Raw genomic sequence first — 21,948 nt, 5'->3', positions numbered from 1 at the left:
TTTTTTGTCAATTTAACTTCAAGACGAGAGGTTTGGGAGGAAAGTAGGTACGACGAAGAAACACTCTCAAATAATTAAATAGGAGATCTGCATTTTACAAAGCAATAAGTTACACGAGAATCCTTACACGCGAAACCAAAGCCCCAATTCGAGTCGTGGCATGCCTTTCTTGTCCCACTATTATGCTTTTCTTTTCTTTCATTCTGTTTTATTATACAAATATGAAATGTAATTAAGTTTGAAGGCAGTGGATCGCAAGGATAAAAAGCGCAATGGGTCCTTTCCTATGTAGAAGATCGTTCTCGAGCTAATTCCATGTGAGAAAATATACATGCGGCATATATGTGCTATTGAACAAAAATACGAATATCTAAAATTTAAATTTTAGCGTTGGTAAACCTCGGTTTATTAAAACCGAGAATAAAATTTCAATTTGTCACTTCGCGAAGCATTGCGATATTTCCACTTATACTTTTCGAAAAGTTGTGAAGCTTTTTTGTTTTACTTGTACCGAAAATACTACATTTCGATTTTTGTTCATTAACACAACGTGCGCAATTCTCATCAACATTCACATTCGCGTTCGCGAAGAAATGGCTCGAATTCTTGTGGAAGACTGGAAAGGGACGACGTCGTTGTCACCGACGTTTTAAAAAATGAATAAGATAATAGCACCGCGGACGCACGACCAAACGCGGCGTGCCAATATTAGCCACGACATCGAGATTTTCAGGGAATTATACATAGTTAGCACCTAAAAAGTTTATCATCGCTCGTAGAGAGTGGCCACGCAATTAATTAGCTTAATGACCATTATTTCATAAGTTTGATTTTTCTTCAACTGCTAGCTTCTATGCTAGTTTAATTCGCTTTCGAAATGACTTTATTCCCTACAACAGTGAAGAAAGTACGCCAATACTCTTTCAGTAGCGTTATTCAAGTAGCACAAAATGAAAATCTATCGTGACCGCGCGCAGTTACCGCCCTTCCGTAATTTTCGCAGTCTTTCATCTCTCCGGACTGTTACTCTAATCTTATCATTTTCATGCTCGGTCATACGTTAAATATGGGTGGCTATAGAGTTCGTATTCTATTCGATGTCTCGGATGCGCGAAAGTCCATCTACGATCTGATTCATTGATCCCGATTCAGTCGTACCTTCGTCATTTTGATCGGACTCGATGTCCGATGATGGCTCGGATCAATCACTAAAAAAAAAAAAAAAAGATTTTCTTCTTTTATAACTACATCAAACGGTGACAAAACGATTCATTCACAGATGAAACGTCATCATGTTTAAAATGCATTTGAAATTATTTCATATTTTTAGAACGTGTTGCATACGTTACCTGTCACTGTTTTCGCTGGTGGCTTCCTCACTGCAGTCCAAGTCAAGTTCCCCTTGAATAGCACTCTGTAAGTCGTCGATCCTTTGAAGCGCCAGTCTGAGGTCGTCTCTAGCCACTTTGGTTTCAGCCTCCGCGGCTTCCAAAGATTTCTCTATGTCACGCCGAGCACGTACGGCCTCCTGTTCTCGCGATATTGCAGCGCTAGCTTCGTCGCGTGAATCGCGTAAAGATCGTTGTAGTCGCCTTGCCGCGTCTTGAGCGGTCTGCTCCTTCGTTCTAAGTAAGGCTGATTCAGTTTGTAACTTGTCGACGCTTTCTTTCAACCGCGCTATTTGCGTCTGTGAAAATAAAGACGAGGCAAACGATTATCGTCTAGTAGATTCAATTCACTTATTCAATGTTCATATATTTCGAAAAAAATTATATTTAGAGGATATTATTATACATTTTTTAATTCAATATTTAATTCAATAGTTTGATGTGAGATATGAAGTTGGTATGAGTTATAGGTTCATAAAATCAAGTCAAATAATTCACGATTAGCGAATGATGGAATTCCGACAATACCTCCAAACGCGCTCTCGTAGTCTGTTCTAGTTCGAGCTTGCTTTCAAGCTCCTTGGCACGGAACTCCAAACGTCTCGTCGCAAGACTGTTTGCCGTAGGATCGCCGAGCTGCTCCACTGATTCTAATCTCTGCGTTAGTTCTGCCAGTTGATCTTTCAGTGATGACTTCTCCGCTTCGAGTGCGGCGATCTGCACTTGTGCCTCTTGCAATTGGCCTTGTTCCGCAGAGACTTGTTGCACTGCAGCTCGATATTTTTTTAAGACCTGCAATTGGAGAGTAAAGTCAACTTAAAATTATTTTATCTCTATATAATTTTTATTAAAAATAATAGGGTTGGTAAAAACTAATGTTTTTTTTTTTCAAATAAAACATTGTGTTTCTTCTTAAATATGTTTTTAATACTTCAAATATGCTAACAGCACTATAAAAAAAAAACAAATTTAAAACATATTAAAAATATCAATTAAGCATGTTTTAAACTGTTTAAAACATATTTAAAATAATGCTTTTTACCAATCCTGAAAAGTAATAACTATATATATGTAATACACGAAGTTGATAATTTTACAAAAGCTATTGTGCACTTTAGAAGTCGCATTCCACGAAAATTGAAAAAAAGAGAAAGAGATTATTGATTAATTATATTATTATAAATATTAATTACTTACTGCTTTTTAAGACATGGAATAAGATAACGTACCTCAGCAAGCTCTTCCTCGTTTTCTTCTAACTGAGACAACAGTTCTGAACGTTCGCGATTAGCCGCATTAGCTCGTTCCTCCGCCTCGGAACGCTGTCGCATAGCTTCTTCCAAAGTTGCTTGCGTTTCATTTAGCTCCTGTTCCAATGCTTGTTTCGCTTTAATCGCTACTGCTCGAGCGCACTCTGCGTCTTCTAATTGATTTTTCAATTGACGCAACGCAGCTTTACCCGTCGAATCGCCTTTGGATCTTTCAAGCATTGTTTGTGCATCTCTTAGTAATGCCTTTGTTCTCTTCAAGTCTCTCTTCAATCTGTTTAATTGCACGCGTATAACAAATTTCTGAGTTATTTTTTATTCTTATCAACAAAGAAAAAATTTTTCTAAAATAAATTACGTAACGAGACAAAAATAGAAAAAGAGTGTAAAATTTTGATAATCACCTTTGCATGGTCTCAGCTTCTGCCGCACGATCGGCTCGATCTTGTTCTTCTAGAGCTACTAAACGGCGCTCCAATTCGTGCTTTTCCCTTAAAAGAATTGTCCTCTCTTCATGTTCATTCTCCAACTGTGACTCGAGAGTTTTAACCTTTTTGTGCGCGTTTCCGCGAACATCCTCCAGCTCTTCGTCACGTTGCTGCATTTCTTTACGCATTTCTTTGCGCTGCTGCTCGATGCTCATCTCCAGTCTGAGTTTCGCTTGTTCGAGCAGCTGCACTTGGCCGGCCAGATCATCCAATTCTTCTTCTTGGTCCTTCGCGCGTTTCTCCAACTCGTGTTTAGCTTTCTTCAGTTGCGCAACTTCCTCTTCGGTTTTACCACCGAAAGTAAGTTCTTCTAACTCTTGAGTCAACGTGCGAAGTCTTTCCTCCTTAAGCTCAATCTCTAATCTTGCATCCTATTATAATAATATACTCAGATATATTGTATTCAACTTTCTTAATCTGGGAAAACGAGAGGAATAAAAAAAAAAATATACTCACGCTCAGATTCTGCTCCACTGTGAATTTTTCCGCGATAGCGATCTCTTTTTCCCTCGCTAATCTTTCACGTTGTGCTTTCTCTTGTCTAAGGTCATTCATCAGATTTTGAGTCTCCGAATCAAACCTAAATGTGATATTAATGTAATGAATAAAGAAAATGTTTATTTTGTGATTATAATAACAAGTTTTATATATTGTTAAAATTTACACACATAACAAATTTAAATACCATTTCGTATATCCTTAAAAATAAGTAAATACATACTTAAAGATATTAAGATTTTTAACAATATTTTGCAAGAAGAATGTCTCATGTATATTTGTGACACACACACATTCGATAATCCACTGGAGTTAAGAAATTAATTTAAATTCGATATTAATTTATACTATGAATTAATTATATTTAAAATGTATCAGAGAATGGACTGACAGAAAAAAGATTTCGGGAACAAATTCAATCTCACTGTTGTAACGAGATCGGTTTTAACCGCCAGCGGCGCGTGCTGCATTTAGATTAACAGGAAGCTATCTTCGCAAACGGTCAATCGTGATTTACAGGCACACCGGACGTGTCGCCGAACGCTGGCAGCGTTGGGTGGCGTCACCGGCCTGGCCAAGTGCCAGAGACACTTGTTGCCGTGAGTGAAATGAGAATAGAGCGAGCTACCATTCGATACTCTCGTCGACTATTAGCCGCAGATTAAATGACTAGTATATCTCAAAGCATGACAGAGCGTCCAATTCGTGCGAAGTCTGTAATTTCGTTGACTTATTATACTACTCACTTGCGCTGCTTCTTCTCGAGAAGGTTGTTCCTAGCAGTCTGTTCCTCCAACAGCAATCTGATATCGTGCATCTCGCCGTTCAGTTTCTGAACTCGTCGCTTCCACTGTCCGACGACTTGTCGCTGCTCCTCCACTTCTTCGTAAGCATCAGCCAACTATTTGGCGAAATAAGAAGACATTGATAAAGATGATGCTTGTCGTGATAATAGGAATAACTTGATGTACCTTCTTTTCTAATTGTTTCTTTAATCCGACCAGTTGCTCCAGATCATCTTCGTGTTGTTGCGCCATTTTTCTCTTTGTGAATTCGAGTTCTCGGATAGCGTGCTCGTATCGTTGTCTGTAAACACCGCCGTCCTCGCCTTCCTCGCCATCGGAAGCAACTCCGTTCAAATCGGCAGCCCTCGCATAGAGCAGTTCCATCTCCAATCGTTCAGTGGTCTGTTGAAGATTTTTGTTAGCTTCAGTTACATCTTGTAACTCACGTTCGAGTCGCAACCGCTCCGAAGTCTCAGCATCAATCCTTTCTGCTGCCAACGTCGATGTAGAATGCTCCTCCGCAAAGTCCGCGGTCATCTCGCTCAGCTGGAACAGAAAAATGCACATTGCATAAGGGAATCGAATACGACACGCTATATGCAAACCACAGATCAACATTACTCCCGCCTCGTACTTTCTGCATTCTGCGTCTCTCTCTTTTAATTTTAGATATTTCTAAAATTCAAATAAGATAAATCGTATGCATTTATGGAAATTATTTTTTTACATTACAAAGTTTTCGATAAAAATAAGCCATTTTTTACAGTTCTGTACGTTCCATTACCTCTTGCATTCCATCCGAAGTGCGATCCTCCGAAGCGCGGGACAAGGAGCGCCTCGAAGGACTCTTTGCTACGCTGTTTGATCTGCTATAGTACTGATAGCCACGTATCATGATATTTGTAGCGCTCTGACTTCTTCCAATTACGCCGCGAGATTTATCTCGCGTGTACGGCAAACTTATCGGTTCGTCATCTAATTCATCACGGTGACCAAGGCTTCGCCATTCGTCCATGATGTGATCAGTACGTTTCAAAAACTGAGAGATCCTTGACGAAAGATACGACGAGGCGGTCGACGAATCTAAATGAGACGCGGTAGGTCTGAAGGATTGCTTCACCCTCTGCCGTTCGCAGCCCAGGACGAAGTTAAGACTCGCGTCGAAAACAACCGGCGCTTGTTCTTTGACTAGAACATCTCCAATCGACGGCGAACATGTGCTCTCGCGAGGATACGTCCTTCGCGGCGGAGTCGAGAAAGTCGACGATTCCAGTTGAGACAATCGGCTCCGTGAGGAAAGAACGGATGGCGATCTGGTTCCGGTGGATAAGGATTTTGCGCGATAGGTAGCATTGGAAGAGATGCTACACGGGGAAGGACTTCGTATTGTGCGATTCGTATTACCAACAATGTATCCTCTGCTAGATGGTTTTTTTAGATGGCTACAATGTGGGGGCAAAGGTGGTCTTTTCGCCAAGCCCGCGGAATTGGATAAACTCGGTAAACCAGTGCTTATTGAGTCGTTTCTTTCAAGCGTTTCGTCAGAGCTGGTAGACATTAATGCGTTCAGATGCTGCGGATTATTATGAGAGGAAGAAATAGTACCTGGGTACTTTGTCGGTAGGGAAGGCATCTTAAGGAGTACGTTCAGCACGATTCAGGATTAAAATCGACTCAAGGATATCAGTTTAGTATATGATTAATACAATCATAGGAGCGAGAGAGATGGATGGACTAAGCTTTAAAAGTTGATGTTGTCGCGGTTGGCATTTCAATTAGCTTTCTTTCGCAGCTTCATTTGTGCTGTATCTAACTGCCGAGATGCTGAAGATTCGTCACATTACTACGGCAAATTACGTAACGACGAACGACGACGAGGACACCCGTGTCGGCAAGGAGTCGCGATGCAACTGTCTCTTCCTGGGTCGGAACCGGCGGAGTCGTTCGGTGGAGGAGGTGGTCACCTCCGAGTTATTCTAAGGGGAAGGTGGCTAGAAGGAGAGGACTGGTGAAGGAGATGAAAATGGAGAGAGAGACGTGCGAGACGGTGATTCTGGCTATTTGCCAGGTTCTCCGTAGATTTTATGAGAAAAATATTGGGAAAGAGAAACGCAGAATTAGCAATTCGATAGAAAATGTAGAAACTTGCATCTCTCTGCATTTATAAAAATAGAATGGATGAAAAGAGACAGAAAGAAAAGTTTTCCATACCGTAAAATAGGTTAAGGCAATTCCAATGTGCTAATGCGAGGACAGAGAAAAATTATCATGCGAAATTTATTACCATTAATTAGTTACTGGTGTAATAAATAGTGTAGTAAATGATGGTTTTGTTTTATTATTTGTTGTTAAATGATAAGAAACATCAAAACGGTGTTTCCTTCAGCAACTCTTTTTCTTATGAAGACATATTGATTGTCAGCGTTTTTATGTACTAGCCGTAAATCAGAATGGTAATGTAACGTACAGTCGAGTCACGATAATAGTTAGCGCACGCTCGACACGAGTCGTCTGGCATGCTTAACCCAATTGCGCTGCGTGCGTGCCGCGAATGCCTAATCGGGCAGTTTGAGCTTAATGCATCCTTCGAGACTGCCTCTATTAGTTTCATCATGCGGTCACACGCGAAATCATTGTGGTGGATAACAGAACAGAGAGGCGTAATTTTCAGCACGGGCTCCGATTTAAATAACGGACGTTTAAGCTACTCAAGATATTTTAACCGTCGCGAGAAAAAAGATATTTCACAATTGAAATAAATATCCACGTTAAATAATCTTGCGGCGTTAACTCACCTTTGCCTCTAGCTTGTCATTGTCATGCTTCAGATGATTGCGTTCCTGTTCCAAGCGTTCCACTTTTGCCCTGAGAAGCTCAAGCTCTTCCTATTGAAATGAAGAAAAAAAAAAAGAAATATTTAAGATCAACTATATGGAGAACGATATATAATATATGGAAAATATTTTTCTCTCTCACCGTTCGAGCCTTTAGCTGATCTTCGGTCCGATGGACGTTCAACAAGGGCGCGACTTTCACGTACAATCTCCACCAAGGCCATTCTCGCACGGACATTAGCTTCCTTACGTTCCTTTGGATGCACCGCACTGCAAGATCTTGCAGCTGTAAGAGAATTTAATTTACAATTCGATCCGGACTGTCGTTATACAGACTGTCGTAAATTATTACTAAATTATTGCTAAAGAAAGTGCAAACAGCGTGAAGACATCTACTACGTTCTATCTTTCTTTCATCGTTAATTGCTGGATTAAAGACTTCGGAGATCTCTATAAACGCGCCGCAAATTCTTTATAAATTTAGAACCATTAGTAGGAATGAGATTGCAATTTTTCAATGAAAGTTTTAATTTTTGTATCAACTGAATGAAAGAGGAAGGAAAGCGTTTTGTTTGCAATTTCTTACGCGCAATTAAAAACTTTCTTTCGAAATTTTAACACGATCATACAGCATGTTTCAAATAAGCGACCCACTTTTAAAGTATTGAGTTTGCGTCGCGCTAAATAGCCTCTGCATCTCGCCTGCAGCAGAATAATGTGACCTGTGAGCTTTTCGTCCCTCTGAGCTTCTAATCGTTCCAGGGTACCAGATCTGAAGAATATCTGTGAACACAAAAGTGGACATCTGTCAATTTATACTTATAGATTAATATTAACTAACGCCTAGACTGACCGGTATTTTATCGTTAGGTTTGTTTTAACTAAATATGCATATTTTGCCTATTTGCGTACAAACGAATAAAAAAAACCGCACATTAAATCCGAGTTCAGAGGCGATGGTAAATGTTAAATATGCATGGCACAGTTTTCAGCTTGCGTCTCGTATGATAATGAAGGATGAACATAGATAACTTCTGGAGCGTAAAAGCGCATCGTGTGCCGTGACATCTTGATTGCATTAGAGAGAATATGTTTTACATAATACTATGCAACAAATGTATAGTGGGTATTTAACAGTTACGTTAACAAAGTGACTTTCAGTTTTATAAGTCATACATCGTTATGAGTTGTTGAACAAATGGCATGTTTCAAAAGTGTTTTAATCGAAATTTTTAAATAGCGATAATAATTTATTATATAAGTATGTAAAATTAAAGCATTAATTGAAGAAGAAAAATCTTATAAAAATGATAATTTATGCAGTTATGCTAAACCTTTAGTTCTATACGAATATATCAATTTTGCTGAAGTATATAAAAATTTAACTAGGTACAGATCTAAAAATAATTTTGTTGAATTAATCAAAATAATTATGTAGGACACTCAAAATTAATTTCTAGTATATCAAAACTTTTTGCAGCATTGCTCATCACGCTTGTAATTATTTTGATAGTCCATTAAAAGTATTTTCAGATATGTATCTAGTTAAATTTTTAAAAAACTTCAACAAAATCGCGAGCATTCTTTCCATTTATCTTTACTATCATCACACAAAAATCGCGATTTTTATAAATTATGAACATTCGACTAGCACTGCAACTATGCGTCGTTTATTATCTATCAATCTTTGCATTATCGAGCATTATATATCTATAGTTAAAGTTAACAATTATGTGAGACATAATTATCAGACGGACCTGTTGTCCATTTTCCGAGCATTTGTCATTGATTTGACAACAGTTAATACTGTTATCGTCGCAAGACGTCAAATGACCTCCTCGATTAACGATGATATTCTTCTTTTCTGATTCGGCGAGTCTGCGACGAACGATCATCGAGTCGAAAATCTTCACGTTGTCATCTTGATCGATCCTATTGAAGTACTGCCGTTCCTTGAAATCATTCGTCTCTTTCTGACTTTGATTCTCCAGAGTTTCCTTCCATTCCACCTCATTCTCGTTGCTAATGTGGCCGCTATCCTCCGAACAATTTCCATCTGATGTATAACCGCTGTATTCGTTCGCGCTTTTAGATTCGTTTTTCTTCAAGGCAGGTGTTTCGATGACAGGAACATTCGCGGGTCTTGGTTTGATTAGAGTTTCTCGCGGAGATTCTTTAGAGACTTCGGCATTCTTGCAATTAAAGAAATTTACAAGATGCTCGATATCGTTAGCTTTCTTGCTGACGCACTGCTTTCTTTTCATCTCCTGCGCGTCATCGACGACATCGTTTTCAATTTGAACCGCCTTCGATAAATTGACGATTTTCCCGGAATTTGCAACATAAATCGTCTTCGCATCAGAATCCTGATTGCCTTTACTCTGTTTTTCCCAATTACGTCTCAGTTCCTGAATGGAAGTTTCCTTGATTCTTCTCGACTTCTCAGCAACTTCTTCCGGCTTCTCACACTTCTGGTTAGATGTATATTTTTTTACATAATCTCTTTTCTTCGAATCTTCTTCCGTCTTTGTATTATCTGTAAATATAGCCATCTTTCTCCTTTTCGAATCTTCCTCAATTCTCTCTTTGTTCTCGTCATCAAAGTTATGATTCTTTATAATAACATTAGTTTTGCTGTCGTGCAGGGCCTCTCGATCCTCATAGACAATTTCTGTTCTACAGGGAAGAGCGACATCCACGATGTCCAAAGATATGACCGTCTCCTTAGGTTCCAAATCGTCCTCTAGCTGTGCCATTAATCGTGCGGCTCTCTCTTCCAAGTTACTTGTCGACGTTGAAATCCTCGAGGTGCTGAGCTTTGAAGCACGATCAAGGGTCTCGCGACAATTCTCGTAGATACGCTCGTTTGACGCGGCATCGAGATCGAGCTCGAAATGACCAACTGACTCTCCGACGCGATCTACTTGCGATAGATCGGCGAGAGATCGGCCGAGACCGGTAGATCGAGCTGCCGGAAGCGGTATCTTGCTCGGCCTGGCGACCGAGTTTAGCTTCGCGGATGCACCGTAAGATTTTCTGCATTGATTGTAATCCACTTTTGACGTTTGAACGTTCCAAAGACTAGTAGATCTGTTCATAAACGTTAGATTCTTTCGCGACATTTCGACCTTCTTTCCTTTTTCCATCGATCTCCTTTCCAACGTAATTGGAATCCATCGTGGAGATGTTACGGAATTCGTTTGATTGTCCGCAGACACAGAATTCAAACTAACTGAACGATCTAGGGTGTTCTTTCGTTGCAACGTCTCAAGCTTCACCGACATCTTTTCGGGTGTATAAGTGAGACCCTTCTTTAGTAATGCTCTGTCTTCTAATATCGTGCACGAGGGAGACGAGCTGACCGACTTGCAAACCTTCTTCTTGTCGTTGTTGCGCGCAGGAGATGAAACAGTTTTTGTCGTATCCGGTCGGGTTTCGCTTGGGGATCGTTTCGCAGGTTTTGAAGGCGAAGCAAGTCGGGGCTTCGGGGAATCCGAATTGTTAGAACCACGACATGGCAAGTTAATCGTGTCATTAGTCATTTTGATAGATATCTTCGAGGTTATCGATGATTTTCCAGAACGAATCGGCTTGACCGGAACAATCGTGGAATTCATCGTCCGATTGGATTGGTTTTGTTTTTTGACGGATGAAAGTGACGCTTTTGACACATTTGGGCTACTCTTGGCCTTAACTAAAGGCGAGCCATTGCAGCTGACCGCGTATTTAGATACGTTATCGAACATGATGGAAAACCTAAAGTCAGATTTGATAAAGGAAGAAACAAATCGTTACTTTATAACGAGGATAACATAATTCAATTCTAGTTGTCTGTTATAGCATACTTAACTATAATCTGTTGTTATTATTAATAAATTATTCTGTTTGTCGTATTGTAATTTATATACATCTCTAATCAGTTTTTTCAATTAGAAATCAATTCACGATTGAGCCAAATTAAATTTAAACAGCATGTAACGTATGCATTTTGTACGTTCTTTGTCTTCAACAAAAAAATAACTTCGCGGCTCCTTCGTATTATGCTATTTCCATATTAATGCCTGGTTTTTTTCTATTTTACTATTTTTTTCTCATCTATAATAGATTAGCTTCGATAAAATTCTTAATAAAAAAAAATCGAAATACACCTTTTTGGTTATTATCAATGTTTCTAATTTATTAAATATTGATTAAGTACTGATTAAGTCTTGAATTAATGTTGAATCACAATCAGTTTTTATATTATTTTTAAATCAATTATATTTCTTTGAGTTTGATTTGATTAGATATTATACAAGCTAATGAGACGGAAATAAATAAAACCTGTCAATTATTTTTCTGTACAAAAATAAATAGCAATAAACACAATATTCGTCTGTTCCGGTGAACTATTTATACTTTGAATTAATTATTTTAAGATTGCTTATAGACAGATCTCTCATTTACGAACATAAGGACAGTTTTTGTCTGTAAACAATCATTTAAATTTATTATTTTCACCTTTATATTTATAACACTGTTTTAAATCGAGTTCTTCGTAATCTCTTCGGTCGATGTGAAGTAATTCATTATTTTGCGCAAACTATATACGAATAGACGTGCATTCATACATATACGAACGATATATATATATATATATATATATATATATGTATATAAAATTGGATAATTTGTAGATTTATCGAAATACTGGACTTTTAATTATAAAGTGGCGTAAGATCTGTAAGATAGACAACATATTTAATCACAAGCGAGAGGATATTTAAAGTTTAACGGCTTGTCAATGCCAGATTATTCACTGCACTTATCGCCAATTCGAAATCGCACCCCCGATCACTGACACGAATGAGATCGCGATAATTCTCTCACTTGCAGACGCAGTCGCGGGATGAATGGTTGTTGAAGGAGAGCTTTTTCTCTCCTCTGCTGCGCGCAGAACAAGCCGCGACTAAGTGCCGTAAAAGAGCCGCGTAAAAGTGTATACGCACCCGACTGCGAGAGCAGAAGTGAGGAAGCGAAAGAGAGAACGGCAGACGATACAAGAGGGAGGGATGAAGGAGTGAGGGAAATAAAGAGGAGAGGTTCGAAGGACCAGCAGGGGAAAGGAGCAGATTATCTTGAAGCCGGTTGAACGCATCGGTCTGCAATTTTCAACTAGCAGGAAGATCCAGCCGGATTTGCCAGCTTATCATTTCCATTGAAGGGATACGTCGCTTTTTTTATCCTGATAAACTCCGAGGAGACATACTGAAAGACATAACAGCGAAAGATTCTCTTAATGTTTCGTTATATCGAAAGATTTTTGAGGCAAGTGATATCGGCTAGATTACGGCGAAAAAAATTTTTGAAATGCACTATGTAATTCTGAAGGAAGAGATGATGAAACAAATATATCAAATGTTAAAATTTCACTAAAAATAATGAGAATTTTTGATAATATAATTTAAAATCTTTTATATTTACATTGTTTTTATAATTGTATTGTTATTATTAAATCTTCTATTATTTAATTTTTGTCATAAAGAAATTACATTTTAATTATAATCGGAAGACTTACTTAATTTACAGTTTGAAATTTATCAGAAGTTTTGCTAGAATTTAATTTTCGTTATCTGATACACCGCTAGATTGCGTATCTCTCTTGCAGCAAAATAATAAGATCATCAAGAAATGCTAATAGATGCAGAAACTACACTAACTAAATGTGGTGTAACTTGGTTAATTAAACGCGCAACATGAATGTTGTGTAAAGTACGTTTGGCAATTCTGTGAAGACCGCGTCCCATTAATTACATGATGCGTTCGTCTCGAGATAAAACACCCGTTAAACGAATGTCTGTACTAAAGTTGAGAGAAACGAAATATTGAGATCTTTCAATATTACGCGCATTAAAGCTTTAAAATAATTCATGATTTGCAATGTATTCTTCATTAATTTCGAGTGAGACGAGAATATTTCTTGCCAGATAAAACAACCGTTATACGAATAAGCTAATCAGTGAATATGAAAATGGTGTGCTGATAATTTTTTTTTTTAGATATTCTGGTAAGAGAATTATTATATGCGATGCGAAATAAATTACGTCGACTGCGTCGATTCGTCTCTCTTTCATCTCTCAAATCGAAACACGCTTTGTATGCAGATAAAAAGCCTATTCAGGTTCGCTGATTAGCAATATAGACGACTAAAAGCGGTGATGATTCTATTGTAGCCGCTGACCAGATGTGAGAGTGATGTTAGTCGACATTAGTTCAGAATTACTTACTAAAAGAAGAATATAATTTATTATGTATCAAATAACATTTGTAATTTACATTTTTTTACATAATATTGAGTTTCAAAAATATTCATGGGAGAGATCTTTTTTTTTTAAATCTTATTTTTAGAAAATAAAAATTAATTAGCAATTTATATTAACGAACAAGATAAACTGTGTATATTTCTCAAAATTATTTTATCTAAAAATATGTAAATTAAAATATATTATTATCTTGAAAAAAGCGAAAGTGAAACATTATATTATTGATCATATAAAAAATATTCGTACAGTCGAGAAATTTAGCTTCTAATTGTGAGATCAGAAACACATGACGCTGTTTTGTTTAAATTAGGATAGGACATATTCATTGTAAAAAGTTGCCAATTAATATTTATTTTCTGCAAGTAAACCACTTTCATAAAAATGTCAATATTAATATTTTTTTTGCGCTTACTAGCTGTAATCGTTCTTGAGAACAATTGCATTTGAAATATTTTTCGAAGAAATATTTATTGTATAATCTTTTATGTGGAAATTAATTGAAAATTAGAAAATCCAGGAAATATTACCAAGCTATAAATATCGACAGGTCGAAACGCCCACTTCAAGCAGTTATACGTTTGAATAAAACAAAGAACCAAAACCGCAAAGTAAAGATCATCGATCTTCACTTTGCAGGTCGATTCGACTACTTTCCTGTAATGATTGTACAGGATCGTAATACCGGCGTCTCCATCATTTGGCAATGAGAAAGCACTTGAACGGCTCGGTGCTTTACTTCGAAGCCAATGACGTTTACCGTTATCGAAGCTAACAGGTACCGGTGGCTATAGACTTTCTCACTCTCTTCCTCTCGCAGGTTAATTAAGAAATCGACGACTTTCTCTCTTTCTCTCTCTCTCTCTCTCTCTCTCTTCTTCCCTTGGCCGCAGATTTTGCTTATAAAGCGCAAAACTAACGTGCTTCCTCACCTCGCGTGATCTTCGTAAATTTTTACTGAGATTATAATGAACCGTTTTGTACTCAGCGAAATAAAGAAATTTCTCTAAAGTACCGTTTCTTTGAGAAATAATTACAAGAAGTATAAAATTTGCAATTTTGAGTAGATTCGATAAGTAGCTTTATTATTTCCGATACTAAAAAAAGAAATGGTGCTTCAACAATGCGAATGACAAATTTGATTATGTCACATTTTTATATTAATTTATTAGTAATTGGAAAGAAAATGCAGAATGTGTAAACGATCGTACGCTTTCAGCACCTTTTTTCTGAATACAAAAAAATTGATTATTTATTTCCGAGCAAACATTTTTGCCGGTCACTCTTGGGACGATCGAGATTTTGCACCCAGAAACACATGTGCACACTGCCCGAACAATTCCGAAGTAATCCAAGCAAAAAACGAGCCCTTCGCGTTCGCTGTGTAATGTCAAGGCCGAAAGATGGTTGTCGTCCGACGACGACGCGACGTCTCGATCTCGACGGCGACCGAGATCAACCGCGAACTGAGGAGTACAAGAGTGGTTGCACAGTCGTCGCATTATGTCGGAAAGCTCGTTCCGCATCAGGTGCACGTCCCTCCATTGCTTCCCCACCATGCAGGTGATGTGTCACCAACACATGCATACTGCATAAATCTCGCGCATTCGAACACGTATCTTCTGGTCCCCTGCTGTTCACCAACAACACCGGCATATTCATATTTCGAGATATCATACATAAATCTCGGGATTATTGCGTCGGAAGAAGAGCAGCTCGATCAAAGCTTAATCAAAATTGTGCGATTATGAATAATAATAACTCTCTAATGTATTTCGATTGTCTTTGACACTCCCGACTTTCGACTCCGAGTTGCTTTATTGTCATTATAATTCTCGCGCAGAAAGACACAGTTATAGACGCACTCTCAATTTGAATATGCATGAGAGATATGGTATCGAGAAAATTTCACGGATTCGAAAGTGCAAGGGAAAGGGATTGGAGATTTGGTGTATCGTGACAGGTGGATCTTGAATGGAGCATTGGAGCCACTGCCAAATGGACCGAGGACCGGTCCGGACCAGTAAGCCTCTCTCTTGTTTTCTTATCTACCCGAATAAAGGCACTCGGCGATTCTCTCATTTCGCCCATCCGCTTTTTACCTTTCGGTCTGTTCCATCTCGACGAAACTGCACACGGACGGCGAAATGTCCTATGTGCTAGCATTCGCGAATAGAGATTCAGATAAAATAATAATAATAACGATAATTCACAGAAGAGAGCACATGTAGACCGCATGATGCATATATACGAGTACGTGACGATTTACGGTTTATGGTATGTGAGAAATCCCTAAGAAATCGCCATCTCCTCGCTGACTTGGTTTGTGAATTTTTCGAACATATTGCGGAAACGAGGACGTGGGGCCGTTCGCCTCGGACGTATAGGAAAGATCTCTGCATCTTCGTCGTCCGTTGCATCGCAATCGATAGATCTTCGCGGGGATGATTGCCGCGGCGCGAAGAAATTTGAAGCAGACAACGCGCGGCGCGTGTTGGAAAGCGGCCGGCGAGAATGTCTGCTGGCCTACTGACAAACGGGAGAAAGGAGAGACGAGACAACGAGAGAAGGGAAGCACATAAGAAGAGAAAAGAGCTCTGGCCGCGTTACGAAATCACGAACTTCTTTCCGAGCCAAGCGTTTCCACTACTTTACTTTTGTTTAATGGAACAGACCGCGGCGTCTACGTTTGATTATCCATGTCGTCGTAAACTTTATCGCACCTCAGTCTTTTATCAGGTCCATTCCACTCGTAACGCCTCGTTCCTTACGCTCGTTCACAAGAATGAAGCAAGGATAGCTTTATTGTACGACACGAACGATTTCGCCCGAAGCATAGAGAGTAAAAAAGTAGAAAGTAAAAAAGAACTCGTTTTTGCATTATGCTCGTCGCACGTCTGATTTCATCGCGATGTGATTTTCTTAATCAGTAATCTTCAGTTATCTTTAGAAAGTAGAAAAGTATATTTATTTTTATTTGGAAAAATTTTGATAAAAATACTGAAAATATACCGCGTATGTTAAATATATCTATATAGCATAATTTCTCAAACCTATTGACCTAATTAATTCTGTTGTAAATATAAACATAAATATATATATACATATATATCATATTTTATGACAATCTTGTCTATATTGCTATCATATATCATTGGAAAAATAAATGATAATTAGAAAATTATATACCATAAAACACTTATCCTCGCGCACGGAAAGTGAAAAAAAAAACTCGCTCCGCGATGTATTTTCGACCAATGTTTGATTTAATCGTAATGTAATGTTCTTAACGAGCAATTAATTCTCTAGAAAGTAGAGAACGAGATTTAAATCCGTTTTGCAGGGTAGGGTAGTGTTAAGTTAAAAGGATAAAAGTTAAGTTAAAAAGTTAAAAAGTTAGTAAATTTTAACTTAACTTAGTTACATTTTAGACTCTTAACTTTTTAACTTTATTTAGTTACATTTTTTATCCGTAACTATTAATTTTTTATTTAATTCTTTAAAGTTATGTCTCGGACTTAATACGCAGCAATAACGATAACTTAAAATGAGATGAGGGTTGCAGAAGTGAGCGAATTTATTAGGTGTTGACCAATGAAATTATAAATATTCTAGTGAATTTTTTCATTTTTGTAATTGTCACTTCATTTCGAATTACACAATCGACTCTGAGATTTCAATCTGTCAGAAATCGTATTTCAATGTATCTAATTTCTGACAGGTTGAAGTCTATTATTCCTTATCATTATATTCTCTCGTATTGTGTCTGAAGCTTTAGTCATACCACAGGCCAATATTCATAGTCGAATACTAAACAGTATATAAACAAAACATGTAAATAAAATATTTTCTGAATGAAGTATATATTTATCATTTCCGTTATTTGTAAGACTGAAATCCTGGAATCATAAATTAAAAAAATAAAAAAAAAACAAATTTAATTTTTTAACTTTTCAATTACTTTTTTTTTATCAACTTAACTTTTAATTCAATTAATTTCGTTATAAATTAACTTGTATCTGATCTAAGTTAAATTTTCAAGATTGTTAACTTTAACTTAACTTAGTTAAAAAAAAAAAGTTAACTTACCCAACCCTGCTGCTTTTGTAAAAACGCGATCCGTTTCGCGCATCTACGAATACGAGTTTTATCAGAAGGACATCGAGCATTTACTACGCGCGATAAGTCAGGCCAATTAACAGTTGGATGCCGGTACTCCGTTGTCTTACAACCGCGTTTCTTCTCAGAGGCCGAAAGAAAAGCACGAGGAAGTTACGTCTAGCTTGTCGCAATTAACCGCAGGGTGGATAGAAATAAGGAATCTGACCCCAGTCGGGGGCTCGCGCAGACGATGCCGAGGTTGAGCGATGTTGAAGAACGCGGTATGCAGCGTTTCCGCTTCCCGATAAAGATAAAATAACGTCGTGTGAGAAACTTGATGCGCGCGATACACCCGCTCGGCATTTAGTCACGCTGATAGCTTCTTCAATCATCTTTACATTTCTGATATTTGATTTTTAAATTAGCCAAACTAATCCCGAAAAATTATAGAAATGGCTTTAAAGTAGAATAAATATAAAAGTGATGTTATTGTCAGCAGAGTTGGGAAGTAACACGTTACTTTTTTCTGTCTTTAACGGTGACGGTATATTTTTATAACATCATATTTTTGCTGTATCGATAACGATTCAGTCGTTACTTTTATCGTTACTTTAATTTTTATTGGATGGATCAGATTGGATCATATTTCGATATTGCTGACGCTAAAAGATGTTTCGCTTTTGTGTTTCTAGAAGTGTACTTCTAGTTATCCAAGTTGCGTTGTAACAATGAGCGAAATATTTAAATGTTTTTTATATATTTAGAATTTAACATTGTATTATATATAAAATAATAAATGATTATTACTTGTTATAAATATACAATAATTATAAAATATTTACTTTCTCATTTTTATTTCTAAAAAAACGTTTTATATATATTTTATATCTTAGATTGCATTTCGATAACTTCACGACTTAATTTCACGACTGTATATTTTCAAGTGAATGTGGGAAAGATACGAGGCAAATGGGAAGAAAAGAGTATGGTATTAGTTGTTAAGAAAGCTATTAAAAAAATAAGCCAATAATGATAAGAGAGGCAAGTGAGCGATATTTCGTTCCGAAAAATATATTAAGAGATAGATTAAAGGCTATTGAAGCAGACTAGGAGATAAATAGTATCTATTAAAACCTCGGTTAAAAGCATGCACAAACAATAGTGGAACCAAAAATATGTTTAAAAAAAATATTTCTGTTTTTTATATCATCCTTTAATTTACAAACAAAAACAAGTAACTGTAATGACATTTAAAAATGTATAAATCTTGGCTGTTTTTATTTTTAAAAATACGAATAAAAGAATGTTTTAGAGTAATGTTTCATATTATATACCCACAATTCATCGGCTCGTGTAAAGTAATCACAGCAGTGTCGCTGCGCTTGGCTTAGCGCCGAGCCACTACCATGACTCTCCAGACTTAATTTTTATCGGACTTTATTCTAGAAAATGAAATCTCGTAAAAAACCTAAGCCGACCTTGCCCTAATGGATATAACGTATCACATTATTATTAGAATGGAATTTATATCCGGAAAGATTCTTGGAGAGATATACTTATACAAGTAGTTATACGTATATTGTGTGACATGTAGGGTTCAATTTGTTACTCCTCCGCATTACATCGATCATGGGTGGTAGTGGCAGGATAGTTTCCGCGATTTCGATCTGGCTCGTTGCCGGGATTGTCGTGCGAACCTGACCTAGGTGCGCAGACTTGTTAGATAACTAATCGCGTTTCTCCATCGCTGTACGTCGTTAGTAGTCTGCTGTCATTCAAATCCCCAACTTAGCACTACTAAGTGCGAATTGATTGTTGGTTGAAATGTGCTCTGGAGCAACATGAGATTTGTTTGTACGCACATCCGTACACCAAGAAAAATGGTGTGGTTGGATTAAATAGTAATTCTGGCGGAAAATCAGAATGTTCTTAAAAATCTAAAATTCTAATTGAGATAACTTAAAGAATTCTGATTGATATAATTATTCTGGTAAAAATAGGAATCCCAATAGATTTTTATAGACCAGAAATATTGTATCAATCGAAATTCCAGTTATTGTCTCAATAAGAATTCTAATTTAATCAAAAAATTTAATCAAAAAATTATGATTCATCCATTTCCAACCAGACTTTTTTTCAATGTATCTTTTCTCGTAATTCGCAGATAAGTTATAGTGTATAAATAATAACGAATATATTTATAGTATATAATATCAGCAAAACTCGAAAAATTCCACCTTCTTAATAATCCTATCAATTATTTAAAAACAGTTCCACTTTAAATATTACACGCACGCGGATTGACTTATGGATTTTTAGATCAATCGGATTATTTTTGCTCATAATCTAACACATGTTCTATCTTATATTTTAATAGACTAATAGTCACTCGTAACTAAATTAGTCTTCGTTAATTTAGATCACGTTGTAATACGATCGTTATACGGCATGCACGCGCATAATAACGATCGTTAATTGTACGGTACTTGCTCAGAAGAATCAATATTCTAACGAAGTTAAGGCACGCTCGCGCCATTTCCACTTGGCGCCTCGTAGAATTACTTAGCATGCCGATTGCTCGAAATGCAAGACACGCAGTAAATCGAAGGCACGCGTATTCAGCAACGGTCGCACTTCCGCCGTGGAAGTGCTGGCACTATAATAAATATTTTGGTAATCATGACACACGTTTAAGTTTAAACGGACACGATTGACTTGAATAACGCTATGTCCAAAAATAACGTTAACGTCCGTTATAAATCCATAGTTTATCTTTCCGAAAAATTGAACAAGAAATATGTCCGGAGATGTCAGATTTTTTTTCCAATGTTTGAAAGAAAAGACGTGCAGAGATGTAGGGACGGTAATGAGTAAAAAAAAATTCGTGGACGCGTTTAGAAACGGAAAACGTAGTTCATCGTGATTGCAAGGCTGCCATGACCGATGGCGGGAAATTACAGCTCCGACTGGTAGGAAAAATAAGCTGTGGGTACGAACCAGATATACCGGAAAGAGCTGCGCTTACGAGTAATACAACGATGTTGTATAGAGCATATTAATTCGCGGACTTGTAGTCGAGACCACCGAGGCTTCTTCGCCTCGCGTGAAGAGGAATCGGCTGCTACGCGAGTAGATGCAGTGAAAAGACCGTCGAGACGGAAGCGAAATTATCATTTCCTCAGGCGGGATACGTAACTCCGGGAAAGACATGGAAAAAGCTCGTTCTCCCGGTCATTCCGGTTTTTTTACTTGCACGACGATAATGCCGCAAGCAGGCCAGACGATTGCTGGCAATGACAGGAAGTGAAGACGATCATGGCGCGCGGCGTCGCGCGTCGGCAAGGAAAGACGGCACGTAGACACCCTCTAAGACGATGGAAGATTTATTTGACGATCATGTAATTTGCACTTCGTAATTATAACGTTCCAGGAAATGTCACCTCCGCGCGAACGTCGTTATGTCACGGATACAGTAATGCGTGTAATTTAATCGTCATATTGTTATTTTAAATACTATTGTACTAACAACTTCCGTGCCTTCGTGCGAAAGTTTCCATTGAGAGGGATATTTTCATCAATTAGGACGTTTCTTCTGAGAAGCTTTTGTAAAATTTCGCAGTTACGTGCGAGGGTTTCGTTTTAAAGCTGCATCTTGTGCAGGTGCACCTAGGTGGGAAGAAATGAAAGGCCGAACGAGATATAAGGAGGCTAATATCTTCGCGGTGCAAAACTGCAAATGGATCGACGGACATGGCGAACCAGTAAGGACCAGTACAGCAATTTGTATGTGGGCCACGAGAAAGCGCGCTTTTTCCCTCTCTTGGGATATATTCGCGGTTGACCGATCATCAATCATATGGTACTGGACTTTTTTTTTATAATAAAAGCGAAAACTTATTTTCGTTAATTAAAAAATCCAATAAAGCTAAAGCGGAACTTCATAAATTCTGTATAGTGAAAATTCTGGGTTTATGATCATCTTTTGCTAAAAATATTCGCGTCGTAAAAGAGGCCATGTGTATTGTAAATCGCTCACCGGACAGATATTATATATCAGGCTTTACGGCGGCTCGCCCGGCGCCGATGCACAACTTGGCATGACGTCGATAGTTTGCAGCTGTTTCGATTAAGCTTCTACAGCATCAGGAAGCACCGGTAAACGCGTACGCATCCATGTGAAATAACGCGATGACTTTTCATTCGGATTACAAAACGTAAGCTGCGCAAGAGAAATAGTAGCGACCTTTATTATGAAAGATGATGATTTCAGCGTCGCCAACATTTAAT

General features: G+C 37.7%; 1 protein-coding gene across 2 annotated transcripts in view; it reads right to left on the bottom strand.

The window, feature by feature from the left end:
* Window positions 1-71: 71 nt before the first annotated feature.
* The window catches only part of LOC105145487 (Myosin heavy chain-like), a 53,343-nt gene continuing 31,466 nt past the window's right edge, over window positions 72-21,948 (bottom strand). For both annotated transcript variants that reach the window (XM_011055039.2, XM_011055040.2), the window contains 11 exons: window positions 7,916-8,044; window positions 7,404-7,547; window positions 7,223-7,312; window positions 4,614-4,973; window positions 4,389-4,543; window positions 3,601-3,724; window positions 3,061-3,515; window positions 2,618-2,930; window positions 1,917-2,180; window positions 1,350-1,687; window positions 72-1,208 (listed from right to left, as the gene is read on the bottom strand). In XM_011055039.2, the coding sequence (XP_011053341.2) occupies window positions 1,202-1,208; window positions 1,350-1,687; window positions 1,917-2,180; window positions 2,618-2,930; window positions 3,061-3,515; window positions 3,601-3,724; window positions 4,389-4,543; window positions 4,614-4,973; window positions 7,223-7,312; window positions 7,404-7,547; window positions 7,916-8,044 (2,379 nt within the window). In that variant the 3' untranslated portion in view covers window positions 72-1,201. The remainder of the gene's footprint in view (window positions 1,209-1,349; window positions 1,688-1,916; window positions 2,181-2,617; window positions 2,931-3,060; window positions 3,516-3,600; window positions 3,725-4,388; window positions 4,544-4,613; window positions 4,974-7,222; window positions 7,313-7,403; window positions 7,548-7,915; window positions 8,045-21,948) is intronic.

This window comes from Acromyrmex echinatior, chromosome 4 (genome assembly GCF_024713525.1).
Source record: "Acromyrmex echinatior isolate Ae372 chromosome 4, ASM2471352v2, whole genome shotgun sequence".
NCBI classification, from domain to species: domain Eukaryota; kingdom Metazoa; phylum Arthropoda; class Insecta; order Hymenoptera; family Formicidae; genus Acromyrmex; species Acromyrmex echinatior.
Note: the sequence above shows the minus strand (reverse complement) of the source record. Positions and strands in the feature narration are given on the sequence as shown.